Here is a 20646-nt window from a genome sequence, read left to right as displayed (position 1 = left end):
GGAAAGAATGGTTTGGGTTTACACATTCCAATCACAGTCTGTCACTGAAGGAGGCCAAGACAGAAACTGAGTGAAGCAGGGCAGAGAACCTGAGGCAGGACTGAATCAGGGATCATTGATGGATGCTGCTTCCTAGCTTTCTTCCCAGAATTTGCTTGGTTTGCTTTCTTATGCAACCTGGGACCTACCTGCTCAGCTGTGGCCGTGCCTATAGTGAGCTTTCCCATATCAATCTTAGGAAAATGCTCCCGAAGATTTGTCTACAGACCAATCTAATATAGGCATTATCATCATTGAGGTTCCCTCTTCCCAGATAATTCTAGCTTGTGTCAAGTTGACCGAAATCTAACCAGCACCAAAAGTAAAACAATTAAGTTTTTATAGCACTATTTTTGAAACACAGTGTGTATCAAGATCTCAAGTCTCAGACTACTGTTTCTTTGTGAACTTTACATGAGCACTTACCATGCTGACCTCAGTCTCCATCACTGAATGATGAGGCCCCAGAAATCAGAATGGTTGTGCATTTTATTTCTCAGAACTAACTGTGGTACTTGGCACATAGTGGCTTGTGAGGATAACAAAACTAATATTGGGCATTTCACAAAAGCCAGGGCATAGTGACACCATAAAGGAATATTACCATGACAACTGTTTCACAAATGAAATTTGGTAGGTATATTTCAGAGCTCCATAGCTGAATATGTCACAAGATAAATACTAAAGGTGTCCATATCAGTTCTGCAAGAATATCTCCACATTCTTCCCTCACTAGTTTTTTCCTGATAGTTTTAATAGTTAAATGTGCATCTAAGACTTATTAAAACAGTTTGTAGACTTCCCCCCCCCCCACCCTGAGTTCCTAATGTATCAGATTTAGAGAGGCCTGAATACTGTTTTTTTTTTTTAACAATATCTGTAGTTAAACTAAGACTACTTGCTCAGGAGCCTATTCTAAAAACAGTTTGGACCCCAGTGGACTGCTGAAGCATGTCCACACTGTTCCTACTCTCTACTATAGCAGGCCTCTCCCTACCTCTGCTGTGTGCTAGCCAACACTAACTACCTGTGTATATGAAGAGAGATCCTGGTTAGTATCAGGCCATTTTCTTTTTTTTTTTTAATTGGACATTTTCTTTCCTTAAATTCACATGTCTCCTTTGCCAGTTTCCCCTCTGGAATCTCCCTATCCCATCCCTCCTTCCCCTGCCTCTATGAGAATGTTCCTTCACCCACCCACTCCCTCCCACCTTCCTGCCCTGGCATTCCCCTAAACTGGGATATTGAGCCTTTACAGGACCAAGGGTCTCTCCTCTCCTTGAGCCATGGGTCCCACCAACTCTTTGGTTGGTTGTTTAGTCTCTTAGAGCTCTGGGGAGTCTGGTTGGTTGATAATGTTGTTCTTCCTATGGGGTTGAAAACCTCTTCAGCTCCTTTAGTCCTTTTCTAACTTCTCCATTTGGGACCCCATTCTCAATCCAATGGTCAGTTGAGAGCATCTGATTCTGTATTTGTCAGGCTGTGGCAGAGCCTCTCAGAAGACAGCTATATCAGGCACCTGTCAGCATGCACTTCTTGGCATACACAGTATTGTCTGGGTTTGGTGACTGTATATAGGATGGATCCTCAGGTGGGGCAGTCTCTAGATGACCTTTCCTTCAGTGTCTGCTGCACACTTTGTATTTCTTCCTGTGAATATTTTGTTCCCCCTTTTAAGAAGAACTGAAGCATCCACTCTTTTGTCTTCCAACTTCTTGAGCTTCATGTGGTGTGTGGATTGTATCTTGGGTATTCTGAGGTTTTGGGCTAATATCCACCTATCAGTGACTGCATACCATGTGTGTTCTTTTGTGATTGGGTTACCTCACTCAGGATATTTTCTAGTTCCTTCCATTTGCCTAAGAATTTCATAAAGTCATTGTTTTTAATAGCTGAGTAGTACTCCATTGTGTAAATGCACCACATTTTCTGTATCCACTCCTCTGTTGAAGGACATCTGGGTTATTTCCAGCTCCTGGCTATTATAAATAAGGCTGCTATGAACATAGTGAAACATGTGTCCTCGTTATATGTTGGAGCATCTTTTGGGTATATGCCCAGGAGTGGAATAGCTGGGTCCTCAGGAAGTACTATGTCCAGTTTTCTGAGGAAGTGCCAGACTGATTTCCAAAGTAGTTGTACCAGCTTACAATCCCACCAATAATGGAGGCATGTTCCTCCTTCTCTACATCCTCACCAGCCTCTGCTGTCACCTGAGTTTTTGATCTTAACCATTCTGACTAGAGTGAGGTGGAGTCTCAGGGTTGTTTTGATTTGTATTTCCTTGATGACTAGGGATGCTGACCATTTCCTTAGGTGCTTCTCAGCTGTAGGATGTTCCTCAGCTGAGAAGTCTGTCTAGCTTTGCCCCCAGTTGTTTATATACTTGCATTGTCATGATTCTATAATTGGGCATATAAATACTGGTGTTTAATTTTTACTTGGTTGGTTTTATTTCTTTTCTTTTATTGAATATTTTATTTAACTACATTTCAAATGTTATCCCCTTTCCAGGTTTCCTGACCATCTGTCCCCATTTTTAATGGGGTTATTTGATTCTCTGGAGTCTTCATTTCTTGAGTTCTTTGTATATATCAGATATTAGCCCTCTATCAGATGTAGGGTTGGTAAAGATCTTTTCCAAATCTGTTGATTGCCATTTTGTCTTATTGACAATGTCTTTTGCCTTACAGAAGCTTTGCAATTTCATGAGGTTCCATTTGTTGATTCTTGCTCTTAAAGCATAAGCCACTGGTGTTCAGGAATTAGGTCTCCAGGACCCACATAGTAAAAAAGGATAACCAGTTCTTATGGGTTTTTATCTGACTTCCACATGTAAATATCTAGAACACACAAAATGTGAATGTTAAAATGTTCTTCTAAAAAGAAACAAAGAAAAGGAATATTTGGGAACATGGTAACCGAGGTAATAGAAAGATAGTAAGAGCCAGTAGTCAGAGAGGACTGGAATCAAACTATGTCTTGTGAACATTACAGGACTGTTAACCCTCATGAACCCACAGGATCAAGCCTGTCTACATTCCAACATGAAGTGAGGCAGGCTTATAAACTCTCACCCTGTAGCGGAGGAGCCATTGATGGCTGATGGCTGCTAGAAGAGGGAGAGTGTAGCTTGGAGCCAGAATGATGGCTGCAGTTGAGGGCACATGCCATTTGTCCCAGCACTCCAGAGGCAGTCAGGTCAAGTTCTAAGATATCAAGACTAGCCTGGTGTATAGAACAACATCTAAGACAGCCAAGGCTACACAGAGAAACCCTGTCTTCAAAAAAAAAAAAAAAATGAGGCCTGGTAGTTCATTTATACTCCAGAGGATGATCTCTCCCTCATGGATATATGAACAGCACAAATTGGATTCAGTGGGTTATTTAGGGGATGGAGTCAGAAGCTATTAGGGGGCAGAGTCAGGGATTAGAATAAATTATATTTTTATGAAATTCTTAGAGAATTAATAAAAATGCTATATTTTAAAAAGAAACATTAACAAAGGTCTCTGTCTCTCTTTGAAATAAAAGACTTTGACTAAATCCTCATCTTTATCTCTTAGATAGGAAATAGTTATCTGAAACATTTACATACTTAAACTAAAACCAGAATGAAATTCTTCCTAAGCCAGGGAGTCAGTTTTTTTTTTTTTTTTATTGATAATAGATTCACACACACACACATACACACTACATCCTGATTATTGTTTCTCCTCCCATTTAGATTCACTCCCTTCGTGTCTCTCATTAGAAAAGAGCAGGCTTCTAAGGGATACAAATAAACTATAATAAGATAAAACAAAGACTAAAACATTGGAATAGAACAAGAAAAACAGAAGGAAACAAAGCCAAGAGACAGAAGAATCAGAGACTCATTCATCTGCACACTCAGGAATCCCATAAAAACACTAAAATGGAAACCATAATAAATATGCAGAGAACCTGGGCACAGACCCATGCATACCCTGAGCATAATGCCTAGGGTCTCTTTGAGTTCGTATAAGCTTTGATCTGTTGACCTAGAGCTTTCTTGATGTCCTACATTTCCTTTGGCTCTTACACTCTTCCAAAAGTTTCCTGCCTCTAAGGGTAGGAATCTAATAGAAACATTCCATTTAAGGCAGATCTCTCATTCACAGCATTATGTCTGGCAGTGGGTCTCTATGTGTTTGTTCTCACGTTCAGGAGAAAGCTTCTCTGATGATGGCTGAGCAATTCACCATCACTCTATAAGTATATCAGGTTGTCATTAAGAGTCATCTTAATGTGTATTTTTGTTTGTTTGCTTGCTTGCCTGCTTATTCGCTTGCTTTTTAGAACAGAAGTACTTGGTTTTACTCTAGTCCCTAGACTATTTAGTCTCTGGTTCAGAAAACTAGGTTTTTTTGAGTGGTATAGGTGAGATCCTGTCTTTGTTGGAATTTACTTGCAACTATGATAAAGTATAAAAAGCAGTTTTTCCATGATCCTCACATAACCACAAGATGAGATTTTTCTCTCCGAGTTCGTTTGCACTTACGAACTCTGTTTTATTGTAGGTGGAGGCTGAGCTGATTGACAAGCTGGACAGCATGGTGTCAGAGGGGAAAGGTGATGAGAGCTACAGGGAACTCTTCGGCCTGCTGTAAGCTGCTCCTTCCCCAGATGCCTCATGTTGGGAGAAGGGGTGATGTGGGCCAGTGAAGGGTAAAGATAAAGCCTACACTGGGCAAGCTTCAGGGGTTGGGTACCAGCAGAGACCTGGTTGACTCTGGTGGTAACAGTACTCAGATTCTATCAACAAGAAAGCACGCACTCTTAGGGGTTGTCATGGTTGCCCGAAGATATACAAAGAGATGATGATTAAATTCCTAAGTTTTGCAATAAGAAGTCCTTGTATGCGTTCATAGCATGCCCTGCATCATGTTGGGCAAATAGCCCATGAGGACTTATTCATTTAATAAGTCTGGCATTTCTAGGAGGTAAAGTATGAATTCTCTTTTAGGAAACACTGCAGCTTGATAAACACTGCAACAGGTTCTTGAATACACCACAGATTCTCTAGGCCATTTTCCAGTTAATAAAATAATCTGGCTATTCCGAATGAGAACTCCCTCAGATTTTTTTTTTTAAGAATTACTTATTGGGCTGGAAAGATGGCTCAGGGGTTAAGAGCACTGACTACTCTTCCAGAGGTCCTGAGTTCAAATCCCAGCAACCACATGGTGGCTCACAACCATCTGTAATGGGATCTGATGCCTTCTTCTGGTATGTCTGAAGACAGCTACAGAGTACTTATATATAATAAATCTTTTTTAAAAATTATTTCTTTTATGTATGTGAGTATACTGTTGATCTCTTCAGACACACCAGAAGAGGGCTTCAGATCTTATTACAGATGGTTGTAAGTCATCATGTGGTTACTGGGAGTTGAACTCAGGACCTCTGGAAGAGCAGTCAGTGCTCTTAACCTCTGAGCCATCTCTCCACCATCCCATACCTGTTATTTTAATAGCTTCTTTTTTTAATTGATAAAGACCACCAAACCTCATGAGGCATTTAGTTAGACTTTTGCAGTGTACAAAATGTATTGATATTTTATTTAAGATTGTGAGGGATTTTTTAATGTTATCAGTCATTATATCTGTACCATTAGCTGTGTCAGATTCATAATGTAGACTTAATCATAGAAAAGAGTACTTTTAATTGAAATATAACATAATTTTTGTGTTTGCTTTATTAAACTTATATCAAAAAGTCAAATTTGACAAAATTATAACTATTGTCTACCAGTAATTTTTAAAAAGCTTTGTAAGTTGACTTTTAGACTTGATGCTAACAATACACTTGCCAGAGCGCAGAGTGGGACTTATCCTCCCATTCCTAGGAGTGGTGGGACTGGCTCAGGGAAGTGCTAACACACACAGGTAGCTAACTGTAAAGGCACCTCTGCACAGGGTTACCACAGCTGTAGTTTTCAACAAGGGATGCTTTTTGGTACATTATGTCTGCTTTGTTACTTGAAGAGTCATAAGCATTTCATTTAAAATTTATGATGGAATACATTCATGTTCTAATATTTCTCTTATAACAAAATATTTCCAGTTGTAGAAGAAAGACATTAAATTCTTTGTTAACACATGACTTTATTACAAAGGAGAAAGTATAAAAATAGGCTATGATTCCTAATTACTTATCCAAATGATGTCTGTCAACCCTTTTAAAGTCGGTTTGAGACCTAACAGCTACTGATACCATGGAGCATCACTTCACAGTTTTAACTTGAGGACGATGCTTGTAGGTATGGGGAGAAATGAATAAAATGTGTGCAGATATAGAAAACACTCAGTTAAGGTGAGATAGTAACCAGCATTTTCCATGTCTCTGTGCTCATAAAGCACCTCTGCCCAGCATCTAGGACAGTGAAGCTCCATAGAGTGGTTGGAGAGCAGCAGTGCTCACAAGTTAGAGGCTCGGCCTGCAGTCGTCTTCTCTCTTTCAGCATGGTCATAAGAACACACTGCGGTTAGCCTTTGACATAGGTGTACATTCTATACAAGAGGGTATTGAACATAGTAAAAATCATATAGCAATTAAGCTATGAGTTTCAGACCCCCAGTGTTTGTTCCCAATCTTGGGCCAGTCAACCAGATGACTCTTAGAAACTTAAAGAGCAAAATACACTCATAAGGAATCATAAATAGAGTTGTATGGACTGAGCTCTAGACTAAGCTCACTACTAGAACAAGAAGCACATGGGATGTCAGTGTGTCTCAAAAGCCAAAGCTGCCTCAGAGTCACAGAAGCACAGTGCTATCATTTTTTAAATTACCTGAGCATCAAGCTTGTGTATTTGTTGCATATTTTTTGGAAATTTCTCATTACCGAGATTGCAGCAGAGTATAGCTCCTGAGTTTGCTCCCTGTCCCTCATACTGTGCTCATTAGGCTTGTGGAAATCTTTGATTTATATGAAGAGATGACTTTATATATTTACTGAAAATGTCTCTGGACAATAGAAGCAGCCAGTTGACAAAACCAGACATATCCCATCCTGGCCTCTTAACTCAGATGGTCCTTGGGATCAGACCTTATAGCCTATGCCTCTCTCACCCCCAACTCAATGGAATCCTTAGAAACATGCCCCAAGAAATGGGAGAGGTGTTCATTTGTTGCTACAAGTTCAGTAATATCCTTGTCTTTGCTTTCTGCTGCATGGAGTAGAACCCAGCTGTTTGGGCCCTACCCCAGGTAAGACTACAGTGTGGCAAGTCTCCTGTCTCCAGATATATCACAGCCTCAATAGGCTTGTGAACCTCACTCTTGTCACCAGGGAAAACTCATGAGTTATTTTTGCTTCTCCTAACAGCCTTCTGGAAAAGGTTGAACAGGAAACATGGCGTGAGACTGGCATTTCCTTTGTTACCTCAGTAACCCGCCTCATGGAACGCCTTCTCGACTACAGGTATTTCCTTATGTTGAAACTTCTGTAGCCTCTCCTTTGGTAGAATATTCACTTAGCCATAAAACCAAGACCACAATGGAGATTGCCGAAATGGCCCAGCAACTGAGAGTGCCTGCTGCTTTTACAGAGGATGTGCTTTCAGTTCCCGGAACCTGCATGGCAGATCATACCTGCCTGTAACTCCAGGTCCAGGAGGATATCCAGTGCTCCCTCTGTCTTCTGTGGGTACCAGGCATACACATATAGACAGACAGGCAAAACACTCAGACACGTTAAAATAAACCTTAAAGTAACAACTGCCAGGCATGGTGGCACATGTCTTTAATCCCAGCACTTGGGAGACAGAGGCAGGTGAATTTGTGAATTCCAGGCCAGCCTTGTCTACATTGAAGTTCCAGGCCAAACAAGCCTATAGAGTGAGACCTTGTCTTTAAAAACAAATATAAGTTAAAAATAGACAAACAAAACCAAAGACAGGCATGGTGGTTCTTAGCTGTAAACACAGCACTGGGAAGGCTGTGGCCAAAAGAGTATAAATGTGACACTGTCCTGGCCTAGATGGCAAGACCATGTTTTAAAAACAAAAATCACTGCCTTAATATAGGAAGGACTGTTACTGTTCCAATGGCTGTCATTAGGAATCATTTGATAACCAGTAACAATACCTTTTCTCACGTATTAGTTAGAGCTTCTTGGAAGACTGAAAGTACCCAAAAGGCATCCCAGGGCCATGCAGCCATAAGGCCTTCTATCTAGAAAAGTCAGGGCTCATAGGGATAGACATAGCAAGAAGGAAGAGAAAAACTGTCTTTTGAACAAGTTAGGAAACATCTGTGGTTCCTTAATGAAGACCTTCCTTGGCTATATGGGATATAAAGAACGAAATGTCACCTGGTACCAAAATATGACCCAGGATAACTTTCATTCTCCCACAATTGGGAATACCCTTTTTCTCACGCCTATATTCTTTTGTTAAAATCTATTTCTGTCCCTTAATCCTAGCCATGGTAACAAATTAGAGGAAATGTTTTATGAACTCAGAGTTCTGTTATGTTTATCCTGAGAATTCATGTAAAATTAGAATTTTTCCATGAAAGCCTGCCTTTCTAGTCCTGTCATGACTTGAAGTGGTCTAAAAGATAACAAAACCTTAATTATGCTCTCAGCAGGACTAGGATGGTCGGTAAGGATGTTTTCTGGATGCCAGGAAGATGAGGAAAAACAGGATGATAAAGAAATAAAACTGATCCCAAGCTGTAATGCTGCAAGTCTTATAAACCCCTGGGTCAAGAAATGGCAGTGCTCAGGTTTCCTCCAGTTGCTTCTGAAGAAAGTCTGCTTTTCAGAAGACCAGGTGTCTGCACTACCTCACCAGAGGAAATGGGATTCATATCCTGAACATCCCCTTTTCTGTAGCACAGCTATGTTTGAGCAAGCTTCTACCTATTTTTCCTTGGGCCTTAAATGGTGAGAGCTGGCCTTCTCCAGCAAAGGTTTCCATTTTACATGTCAGGTCGTGAGCCCCTCAGTACCTGCTATCAGACAAACAAGAAGAATGAGCTAAAGCCCTGTATCTTTCCCTTACTGCAATATTTACTGAAGGTTGTTCATATTCACTGCCCTCTCTACCTGAAAGACTGAAAATCATTTTCTTAAAGTTCTTTTAACTGATTTTTTTCTGTCTTCTATAAACAAATGAAACTTATGGCCAGAACCAGTCTTATTTTCAGTGTGGTGTCTATAAAACAAGTACACATGTCTTCGAACATGAACTGGTCTTTGCCCTGTGTCCTTCCAGTCCCCAGGGCCTACATTTATGATTCTATCCTCCAAGTATTGCTCCTTGTGAACATGGAGGAAAACACTGCGAGGTTTTTGGGGGGGTTTTTTTGTTTTGTTTTGTTTTGTTTTGTTGTTGTTGTGGTTTTTTTGTGGTGGTTCTTGCTACTAAAAAACAAACAAAAAACTACCATGTTAATGTGATATTTGCCTATAATCTCATTTGCAACCCTGAAAGGTTGCTCTTCTAGTTGTCAATAAAAAAGTACAGTTGAGAAATTCTGTTGTCAAAAGTTGGGCTAAGTTCTAGCTGATTCAAAGGCTATATTTTAAGATCCCATCCATTGATCACTTCCCTTCGGGCTTCTTAATGCTGAGTCATCTCCTTAGATTATCCCCCAGTCCAAACCATCAGGGAGGCTTTCCCGAACCAGGAGCTCACTTGGCTTTCTGTGCATGCCTTGAATATATATCATTTGCCACTCTGACTCAACAGAAAAGTTTTAACTCCTTGAAGGTGGGATCCTCGAGCTTTTCTTTCTGGTACTCTGCTAATCCCTGTCAGGTGTACAATAAATAATGATCAATCAAATGAACTTGCAGGGAATACAGTACCAAAATCAATAGAATCTTTTCCTCTACCCAAGGACTTAAACAGTTATTAACAAAATATGTGTATGTGATAAAAAAAATTTATATATACATAACCTTTAGATATAAGTTACATTATAAAGTTTTGTATTATTTCCAGTAAGTTGTGATCCAGCATAACTTGGACCTTTGGCATGAGACTTATTTTTAGACTGGCCAAACTTTTAAATCCTCTAAAAAGTGCTCCTCAGCCTGGACAGTGATATCTTTAACTTTATGTGAATTCTAGAACTGATTTGTAGCTTGTAGTTCTTATTCTCTCACAAAATGAAACTTTCCCTTTGAGAATAAACTTTGTGCCTTCTGCCTTATACACACATCTTTTTGTGCTAAGGAAATTGGTGAGTGCTCTATCTTAGTTAGGGTTTTATTGCTGTGAACAGACACCATGACCAAGGCAAGTCCTATAAATGACAACATTTAATTGGGGCTGGCTTACAGGTTCTGAGGTTCAGTCCATTATCAAGGTGAGAGCATGGCAGCATCCAGGCAGGTATGGTGCAGGAGGAGCTGAGAGTTCTACATCTTTATCCAGAGGAAGCCAGGAACAGGCTGAGCATCCTCAGGCAGTTAGGAGGAGGAGAGTCTCCAAGCCCACCCCCATAGTGACACACTTCCTCCAACAAGGACATGCTTTCTAATAGTGCCACTCCCTGGGTCAAGCATATCACATGTTCTTAATTCCCTGATGATGTATCTGGGCTCTATATTCTGCAACCAGAACAAGGAGCTCAACAGAGATCTTTGAACCCCATGATTAGGTGCAAAGTTTAGGGGGAGCTCTCATAGTACAGTCCTCTTCTTTTGAAGAGCTTCTTGTTAGAAGCCATACTACTTTTAAATAATTCTTTTGGCCATACTAATATTCCAGTGATGCTAGAACATTAGTACCTGTATTGCCCCAAGAGATAACACTTATTATCATAGACAGTCATCTGTGTTCTCTCTTCCAGGGACTGCATGAAGGGAGAAGAGACTGAGAACAAGAAGGTTGGCTGCACTGTTAACCTGATGGTGAGAGGACATGAACTCTTCCTCCTGACAGGCACAGCCAGGAATTCACTAGCTAGAGTTTGGAAATTACCTTCAAAGCAGAACAGACTCTAACATCCTATAACATAAATCTTACATGTATTTCATTCTCTTACAGAACTTCTACAAATCTGAGATTAACAAAGAGGAAATGTATATCCGATACATTCATAAGCTTTGTGACATGCACTTACAGGCTGAAAACTACACAGGTGAGTCAGGAAGGAAGAGCTGTATATCTTTGCATTAGGACAGCCTTGGGGGCTATACAGAGAATGGCTTTAGAATCATTTCTGCCAGAGCTCAGCAGTATTAGGTTCCAAGGTTCCCTTCACCTCAGTTCTATCCTTCTTCTCCTTTAGTGATAGAAAATCAGGTGAAACTGTTGCCCTTCCCATCATGTGCTCTGTGCACATCCTCTGCTGTCTGCGGCTGTTCCACTCACCTTTACTCCTGTCCATGTCACCGAGACTCAAGAGTAACTTCCAAATTGTGGTGCACCAGGTTCTGAAAACTTGGACTTCCATAACTCCTCAGAAATAGAACTTCTCTTAGGTTTTGCAAAAGCTGAAACCAACCAAGACCATAGCAAAGGAAAATGTACTTAATCCTGGATCTTCTAGAACTCATCATTGTAGATGTAGCTTTTCCTCTGCAACTGCACACCAACTCCTACGCTGAGCTCCTAGTACAGTGTGGACCGTATTAGTCATCTTAACAAGCTACATAAAAGCTTTGCATTATGTCTACAATCTATGCAAGTGCTGGTCATGATCTGTTTACTGAGAACAGCTCTGAATGAAGAGGAAGGATACATAAATGGATATTCTGTGTAATTCCCTCATACCATAGTGTCCCCAAAGAACTTTTTCACTATGACTTGGCCCTATTTTTTTCTCTTAGATTAAAAGACTTAAATTTGTCATCTAAATGTGGAAATGTGATCTGTTCTTATTTGCAAATCTTAACTAGAATTAGTGAAAACCGAGAACCATCCTTCCTCACGCTTGTCTTTACATGTTAGAAAGCTGTATATGTACTATTTCTTTCAGTCAGCACAGCTTGGCAAAAAGACTAAGACAGACTAAATGCGCACACTCAGGAAACTAAAACATGAGGACAATGAGTCTGAGGTAGGATTAGGCTAAGTAGTGAGACTATCTTTTAAAAATTAAACGATGAGATTTGATGTGACAGGATGGGTTGTTACCTGGGGGGGGGGGGGGGCTTCTCACAAGGGAATGGGAGAAGTTGGGTGGGAGGGTAGAGCTGGGGGGAGAAAATGGAGGGGGCTGCAATTGGGATGTTCAATGAATAAATAAATGTTAATGGAAAAATGAGGGCCTGGAAGATGGCTAAGCAGTTAAACACTTGGAATACTCTTCCAGAGAACTTGGGTTAAATGTAGCACCTATGTAGCAGCTCAACAATATCTTTAGGAGAAATTATATGACATTACATAATGTCATTACATAATTATATGACTACATTTATTATTCTTTATACCTAGTAATTTCTAACAACGCTGAAGGGATGTTGAAGGGAAGATTTTTATGAATTTTTTGTACTGGACTGGAGAGATGTCTCAGTGGTTAGGAGTGCTGGCAGCTCTTCCAGATGACCCAGGTAGCTCACATATGTAACTCCAGACCCAGGGGATCCCATGCCCTCTTCTGCTTCTGCAGGCACATCATACATGCATGCAAACAAAGCACCTATAAACATAAAAATAAATAGTTAATTAAAATATAAAGATTTTTATGTAATAATGTAGACATTTGCCAAACTCAAGGACTGGGCTATCACTTAAGAGGCTGAATCATGGTTGTTAACAGTGCTATACTTTGTCTTTTGTAGCTCTAGGTGTTATATAAAATGAGCCAGCAGAGTGAGGAAGAAAAAGATTTCATATGATTTTTCAAGCACCACACAGAGGGCCTGGCCAGAGTGCCAGTGTCAGGGCATAGGTAGAGAGTGAAGAGTGAGATGCTCAAAGAGTAGACCATAGCGAAACTTGATGTGGATTACAGGATGATTAGAAATTAGATTCTTTAGAATTGTGTGAGCACTTTTTAGTATGGCTTGAAGATCTAGGCAAAAGCTAGGATCTTGCCAGTGAGGAAACTCCACTAAAAACTACCAATCAGAAGGATAAAGAGAATTCCTTATAATAGGGCTGTGAACCATGACTGTAATTCAGATTGACTCATCTCTTAGAATTTTCACTACCTACAGGTTGTGTTTTTTGTAACTGTTACAAACTGTTCCACAGTAGCGCTAAGCCTGCAGTCTGAGTCCAGTATCAACAAGTGCCTCTAAAAATAAAGTCTCTGGCTTCAGACTCACCATGTAGTTAATACTACTCATATTCTTTAGTGTTCGTCCTTTTAGAAACAGTAGCAATAAGAGGAAAGACCACTTCCTTGGCGTTAGGCAAGAGTAGATTGATACTATACTAATTGGTGCTGCCCAATTAGAACCCATTCTAAAAATGTTAGAAAGAAAGCCAGAGCCAAGTGAACAGAAAGGAACCTGAGAATTCTCAAGTGTCTCTGACATCCAAAGCAAGGCAACTTGTGCAATAGCCTTAAAATAGCTAAGCCATTCTTTTTATTTTTTTTAAAAAAGTTGTATAATATATTTTAATCACATTCTTTCCCCTCTCCCAATTCCTTCCAGATACTTCCCACTTTCCTACCCATCTAACTTTACCCATGCATGCTCTCTCTCTCTCTTTCCCCCTTCTTTCTCTCTCTCCCTCCCTCTTCACTTCTCCCTCTTCCCCTCTCTCTAAAACAGTAAAAACACAAACAAAAAAAAAGCTAACAAAACAAAATAATACAAAAAGTTTCTTCTCAAAAATAATGGAACTGTTTTGTGTTAGCCAGCTATTTCTGGGCATGGGGCTTGTGCTAGAGTTTGGTTGATATACCTACTGAGGTGCGATTTTAGATAACTAGTTTCCCTTTTCCCAGTAGGTGTCAATTGCAAATAGCATTCTTGGGAATGGGAATTTGTGCCCATCTCCCTTTCTCAGAGCTGGAACTTTGTCTGGTTTGGACCTGTTGAGATCCTGTGCCTGCTTTGACAGCCTCTGAGTTCATGTGTGCATCAGATTTGTTGTGTCTGAAAGATGCTGATTCCTTGAAGTCATTTGTCACTTCTGCTTCTATAATCTTTCTACTTCTTCTTCCACTTGGATCTCTGAGCCTTGAGGGTAGGGGCTTGATGAACCCATTTAAGACTGTCTTCCAAAGTCTCTCACTCTCTTCATATTGTTCAAGTGTGAGTCTCTGTGTTAATACCATCCACTGAAAGAAGAAACTTCTGTAATGAAGGTTGATCAAGGGACTGATCTATGGGTATTATAACATGTCATTTGGAGTCATGTTATTGTTATGTTCCTTTAGAAGAGTAATAAATAGTATTAGATTTCCTCCCAGGTCCTATGACTTAGGTAGTCTCAAATTTTTGGCTACTTGAATGATATCAGATATGGATTCTGTCTTGTGGAATAGTCCATAAATCCAACCAGAGAATAATTGGTTACTCCCTAACATTTGTGCCACTGTTGCATCAGTACAGTTGCAGGCAGGTTTTTGTTAGTCAGACTTTAAAGCTTGGTTTATAGTGATGATTACTTTCTACCTCCAGTAATGTGCAAAATAGCTTCCAGTACCATGAACACTAACTCGTCTGTAGACAGTGAAGTGTCTAGTTGGGTTCCAGCTTCATTTCTCCAATATTTGATAACATAAATAAGTGGAGTCTTCAGCAGTAGAACCATACTATCAGGTGGTAGAGAATAACCTGTGGCTTTAGAAATCACTTGTGATATTTAAGGGGTTCTATATGACCCTTTTGGCCAGCAACTCAACAAAATATAACTCATTCCTGGCATTAGAGGTTTTACTTGGTGGCATAAAATGTTTTATTGGGGCATCGTCTCCCTCATTAAATAGTGATTCCAACTAAATTTCTTTCATATTTGTATATGTTTTAAAAAGCTTACACAGTAGTAGGTTTTCATATGTGAACCACTCTTCACTTTTATCTGGAACTCAAAACAAGGGACCAGATATTGAGACTATTTGTGGCTTCTTCACTGTGTGAACAGGGTTATTAGCCTAGACTGTCTTACCTTTGGTATCTAGTATTCCTGGTTTGTGCTAGGCTCTGATATTCTTGCTCACCATGAACCTCTAGTACAGAGCTATTTCTGGGCCATAGAGAAAGCCCTGAACCGCCATTCTGTCTATTCCTACAGAGGCCGCATTCACCCTGCTTCTCTACTGTGAGCTGCTGCAATGGGAAGACCGGCCATTACGGGAGTTCCTACACTACCCATCCCAAACTGAGTGGCAGCGGAAAGAGGGACTATGTAGAAAGATCATCCACTACTTCAACAAAGGCAAGGTAGGTGTCAGAAATCAAGCCTTTGAGCCTTCAAGTTCTTCTGCAATATAGGACTTACATGTTAGAAACAAAGAATAATTGGGGTTGGTGGTGGATATCTAAATTCTTCATGCATAAGTTTGAATTAGAATTTGGAAGTTGAGAAGAATAAACTGTGTCAAATATCATGTAAACTGATGTTTCTAAGTACCCAAGAGAAAAAAAAATACTGTAATAATAAGAGGAAGATAAAAGTGTAGTTCAGTGTTAGAGAAACTACCTAACTTTTGCAGAGCCCTGGGTTCAGTCCTCAGCACCACAGAAAGAAAAATGATGGAGGAGATAATTCATTAGAATGAGGTCCTCTGCAGCCTTCTTCAGGCACCTGTTAGATGGGCCTATTGCTGTAACAGGAATAATCACAAAATAGTCTGTTCTCCAAGTAGGCATAGAGAATCTGAAGCCTAACATTATAATCTTTTCATAAAAGAAAAGTACCAGGCCTACTGCCAGGTCTTTGGAAACCCCTTTCTGCTTGGTTGCCATAATTTTTTATAATTGGACTCAATTAAAAGAGTTACAGCCCCTTTATTAACATAATAAAGAAATACTAAGTATTTGCTATTGTTCTAGGATCTGAAAATAAAGTAAAGAAACATAGCTTTCTCCCTAATCAGTTATCATCTAGTGTAGATGAATACAATAAAAAGGCAAATATAGTTTAGTGAGATAACAAGACTAACAGAGCAGTATATACTGAGAAGTACCTCTTCTTGTGAAGGTAGTCCAGAGAGGCATGAAGGCTGAGACGTGTGAGCAAAACCCAGAAAGCTCTGCATGAGGTAGAAAACTACAGTACTGTGTGGTACTCGCTATAAATGGTTTTGAAGACTGTGTTTCTTGTAACACATGAGGTGAAGCTAGCCTTTTGTTTTAGTCTTTCGTGTGTTCCATGTAGACTTAGCCAGTCTGAGAATGCCTGAGATGCTAAAGCCCTGTTCCTGTTTGCATACAGAGCTGGGAGTTTGGAATCCCTCTGTGCAGAGAGCTGGCATGCCAGTATGAGAGCCTCTATGACTACCAGAGCCTCAGCTGGATCCGGGTAAGGTTGGCACCTCCACCTTGTCCCTGACCAAAGGCTCTGGGACTTCCTAGTATGAATTCCTAAATGATTTCTAAAGCCCTTAACTTAGTTCCATGGATGGAAACTAGATTTCTGCCCTCAAGATACTTGCAGTCTGATTAGGGAACAAAAGCATATACCTGACAAATGACTTTATGATCTGAACGCTAAAAGCCTTTGTACTCAGGGAAAGAAGAAGGCATGATCAGATTATGACTTCCAGGGGTGAGGGCAGCCTAGCCTCATGAAGAAGATTTTCATAGAATGGTTTTGTTCAGTGATGTATTATACAAAACACTTTTAATTTATATCTTGTGAGTATTCGTGATAGAAGGAAGATGTGCATGATGAGGTATACGTGTGGAGTGAGAAGACTACTTTGTGGGGTCTGTCCTCTCCTTCCATCCTTACAGGGGTTCTTGAGATCAAACTCAGATCACTGGGCTTGTGCTGCCAGGAAGTACTTTTACAGCTCACTGGCACCTAAAATTTTTATTTTATTATAAGGGCTTTCCCTACTACATCTTATAGTTACTTAAGCACTTTGTCCTTGCTCCCTTCTTTGAGGCAAAATACTAAAAAAAATTATATCTAATGTCCAATGAATTTTAAGGTCTTTGTAAAAATCTTTCTTTATTGCTGGTGCTATCTTCTAAATTATATTTCATCAGCAGAGAAAGACTAGTAGTTTAAGAGCATCATCCACTACACTCTTATCTATAGCTAAGACATTTGATTAAAGACCAGAAATCTCTGCTTCTAGTCTAGGATTTGGACAGGATTCTCTAAAGTAGATTTTTGGCTTATTTTTAAAGACTACTGCCTAAATATGATTAAATGTGAAGCTAGAATAGCCATACTGAAAAAGTTGATGACTTTGTAATATTGGACAGGATGAATATTAGTTATCTTTTCAAATTTAAAATCTCCTAAATTGGAATCAGTATCAGTGATGCTGGCAACTGAGACTTCTTATTTGTAGTTAATAGCATCTTAAGTCAAATGATAAATGAACAAGGGGGGATACAAATGGACTGATACAATAGTAGTGAGAGGTGTTAGTAGACAGCTGCTAGCAACCCTTGTCATGGATAGCAAATATCAGTCAAATCCATCTTAAATATTTACCTCTCAAGTTCAGGTTTCAGATCTTCATGGATCTGGGTCCATGCCCAGGGAGAATATTGAGAACAACCTCACAGGGATGTAGTAGGCAGGCTTGTTTTTATACAGTCTTCAGATAACAGTGAAGAAAGGAGGGCTTTCCTGGAGAGAGGCTGGTAGTGTCTAGGGATTGCTTCCTTGTTTCCTAGAGTGAATGCCATGCTCCCTCTAAAAGACAGTGCCTAGTTGAGTCTAGGGGAACTTGCTTTGGATGCCAACCACACCTTTATTGTTAACAGAAAATGGAGGCCAGTTACTATGACAACATTATAGAGCAGCAACGCCTGGAGCCTGAGTTCTTCCGGGTTGGTTTCTATGGCAGGAAGTTTCCTTTCTTCCTTCGGGTGAGTTCATTCAAGTGGCCACAGTAATTTTGGTGTGTGTGATATGGTGGGTAAGTAGGTATGTGCATGTTTACACATGCATGCAAAGTTCACCTTTTTTAAAGATTTATATATATTTTTTAATATAAGTAGATTTAATAGGGTAAAAAAAAAAAACGACTTTTGGGAGGTGGGGAGGAAATGGTTTATTTAGCTTTCACTTCCACATTGCTGCTCATCATTAAAGAAAGTCAGGACAGGAACTCAAACAGGGCAGGACCCTGGAGCCAGGAGCTGATGCAGAGGCCATGGAGGGTGCTGCTTACTGCCTTGATCAGCCTGCTTTTTTAAAAATTATCTTTAATAATTTTTACAGTCATTATCCTCCTAGCCCACCCTCCATAATTTCCTCATCCCATTCCTCCACCCCACCCCACCCCTACCACTTCTCCCCTACCCCTTTCTCCAAGAAGATGTCCCCACTGCACCAGGCCTCCCCACTCTCTGGGGCAAGTCTCTCAAGGGTTAGGTGCATCTTTTCTTACTGAGGCCAGACCAGGCAGTTCTCTGCTGTATATGAGTCAGGGGCCTCGGACCAGCTAGTGTATGCTGCCTGGTTGATGGCTCATTATGTAAGAGATTCCAGGGGTCTGGGTTAGCTAACATTGCTGGTCTTCCTATAGGGTCACCCTCCTCCTCAACTTCCAGCCTTTCCCTAATTCAACCACAGGGGTCCCTGACTTCAGTCCATTGGTTGGGTGTATCTGCTTCAGTCTCAGTGAGCTGCTGGTTGGGCCTCTCAGAGGGCAGCCATGCTAGGTTCCTGTCTGTAAGCATATCACATCATCAGTAAAATGGTGTCAGGCCTTGGAGCGTCCTCCCTTTGAGATGGATCCCAGGTTGGGCCGGTGACTGGATCTCCTTTCCCTTAGTCTCTTCTCCATTTTTGACCTGCAGTTCTTTTAGACAGGAACAATTCTGAGTCAGAGTTTTTGACTGTGGGATGGCAACCCCATCCCTCCACTTGATGCCCTGTCTTTCTGCTGGAGGTGGGTTCTACATGTTCCTTCTCTTGACCGTTGGGCATTTCATCTAAGGTCCCTCCCTTTGGGTCCTTAGAGTCTCTCACCTGCCAGATCTCTGGTACATTCTAGAGGGTCCCCCCACCTCCTACCTCCTGAGATTGCCTGTTTTCATTCTTTCTACTGGCCCACAAGCCTTCACTCCTGCCCCCCCATATCTAATTTTGTTCCTTTTTCCCCCTCCCCCTCTTCTCTTTCATTCTGGTCCCTCCTTCCCTCTGCTCCCTGTGATTGACTTCTCCCTCCCTAGTGGGACTGAAGCATCCGCACTTGGGCTCTTCAGCTTGTTAACATTCTTGAGTTCTGTGGATTGTATCCTGGATATTCTGTATGCGTTTAGTAATATTTACTTATTAGTGAGTACATACCATGCATGTTTTTTGGGTTTGAGTTACCTCACTCAGAATGACATTTTCTGTAAAAACTGTAGCTGTTTTCAGACTCACCAGAAGAAGGCATCCAATCCATTACAGATGGTTGTGAGCCACCCTGTGGTTGCTGGGATTTGAACTCAGGACCTGTGGAAGAGCAGTCAGTGCTCTTGATCACTGAGCCATCTCTCCAGCCAGAATGACATTTTCTAGTTCCATCTATTTGCCTGCAAAACTCAATGATATCCTCATTCTTAATAGCTGAATAAATAGTATTCCATTGTGTAAATGAACATTTTCTGTATCCATTCTTCTATCGTGGGACATCTGGGTTGTTTTCCAGATTCTGGCTATCACAAATAAAGCCACTATAGTTGAGCAAGTACCCCTGTGACATGGTGGGGCATATTTTGGGTATATGCCGCAGAGTAGTATAACTGGGTCTTCAGGTAGATGTGTTTCCAATTTCTGAGGAAACTCCAGATTGATTTCAGAGTGGCTGAACCAGATTGCAATCCCACCAGAAACTGAGGAGTATTCTTCTTCCTCCACATCCTTTCCAGTATGTGCTGTCACATGCATTCTACTGAGTACGTCTCTTCAAAGGACCAATCAGTCAACAGAAGACATTTGGCTTTAGTTAATACTGGCTGCGGCCTTCTATTCTGATCTGTAGTATTCTATGTTTACTAGGAATGTGTCAGGAAGTGACTAGTGCCTAAAAATATTCTATATAAGTACCTTCCAACTTCTGCCTCTAGTACCTAGTATCTTCACTGTGGCTCTCCTTACCCAATAGCCTTAGTATAGCCCTGTCCTCAACAATAGGCACATCTCTTCAGTGTTCATCTAAAATGTTTTTTCCTCCAAATGTACTGTAACCCATATAGGCAGGATGGAGAATTGTTGGCTTAAAAAAACCTAGAGCTCCCTGGTTCCTGTGAGAGCTCCAAGTGAGGTCAGTTGTGGAAAGGCAAAGAAGCCTTTTACATGACACATGACAACAACAGCAACTTTTCACTTCCAATGAGAGAAAAATCTCTAAAGGATTGATCCGGAATATACCTCGTACAAAAGGATGACTTGCTCATTCACCTGGTGATAGTAGTTAATCCATTGTGAAGTAAATGGTGGAATTTAATCTTTATTTGCAGGTCACTGCAAGATAAGATATTAGGCATAGAAATAAGAAGCCCATTCAGAAGACAAGCTTCCCATTGGATAAATAGTTTGGAAATACT

General features: G+C 40.6%; 1 protein-coding gene across 1 annotated transcript in view; it reads left to right on the top strand.

Moving 5' to 3' along the window:
* The window catches only part of DOCK3 (dedicator of cytokinesis 3), a 331413-nt gene that overhangs the window by 284986 nt on the left and 25781 nt on the right, over positions 1-20646 (top strand). Inside the window, exons 33-40 of the mRNA XM_080933917.1 lie at positions 4581-4666; positions 7245-7271; positions 7390-7485; positions 10869-10929; positions 11066-11159; positions 15215-15363; positions 16358-16444; positions 17869-17973. Coding sequence (XP_080790043.1) covers positions 4581-4666; positions 7245-7271; positions 7390-7485; positions 10869-10929; positions 11066-11159; positions 15215-15363; positions 16358-16444; positions 17869-17973 — 705 coding nt within the window. The remainder of the gene's footprint in view (positions 1-4580; positions 4667-7244; positions 7272-7389; positions 7486-10868; positions 10930-11065; positions 11160-15214; positions 15364-16357; positions 16445-17868; positions 17974-20646) is intronic.

This window comes from Micromys minutus (assembly GCF_963924665.1).
Source record: "Micromys minutus genome assembly, chromosome: 21".
Classification (NCBI taxonomy): Eukaryota; Metazoa; Chordata; class Mammalia; order Rodentia; family Muridae; genus Micromys; species Micromys minutus.
The sequence above is the reverse complement of the archived record's forward strand: the minus strand, read 5'-3'. Positions and strand labels throughout refer to the sequence as shown.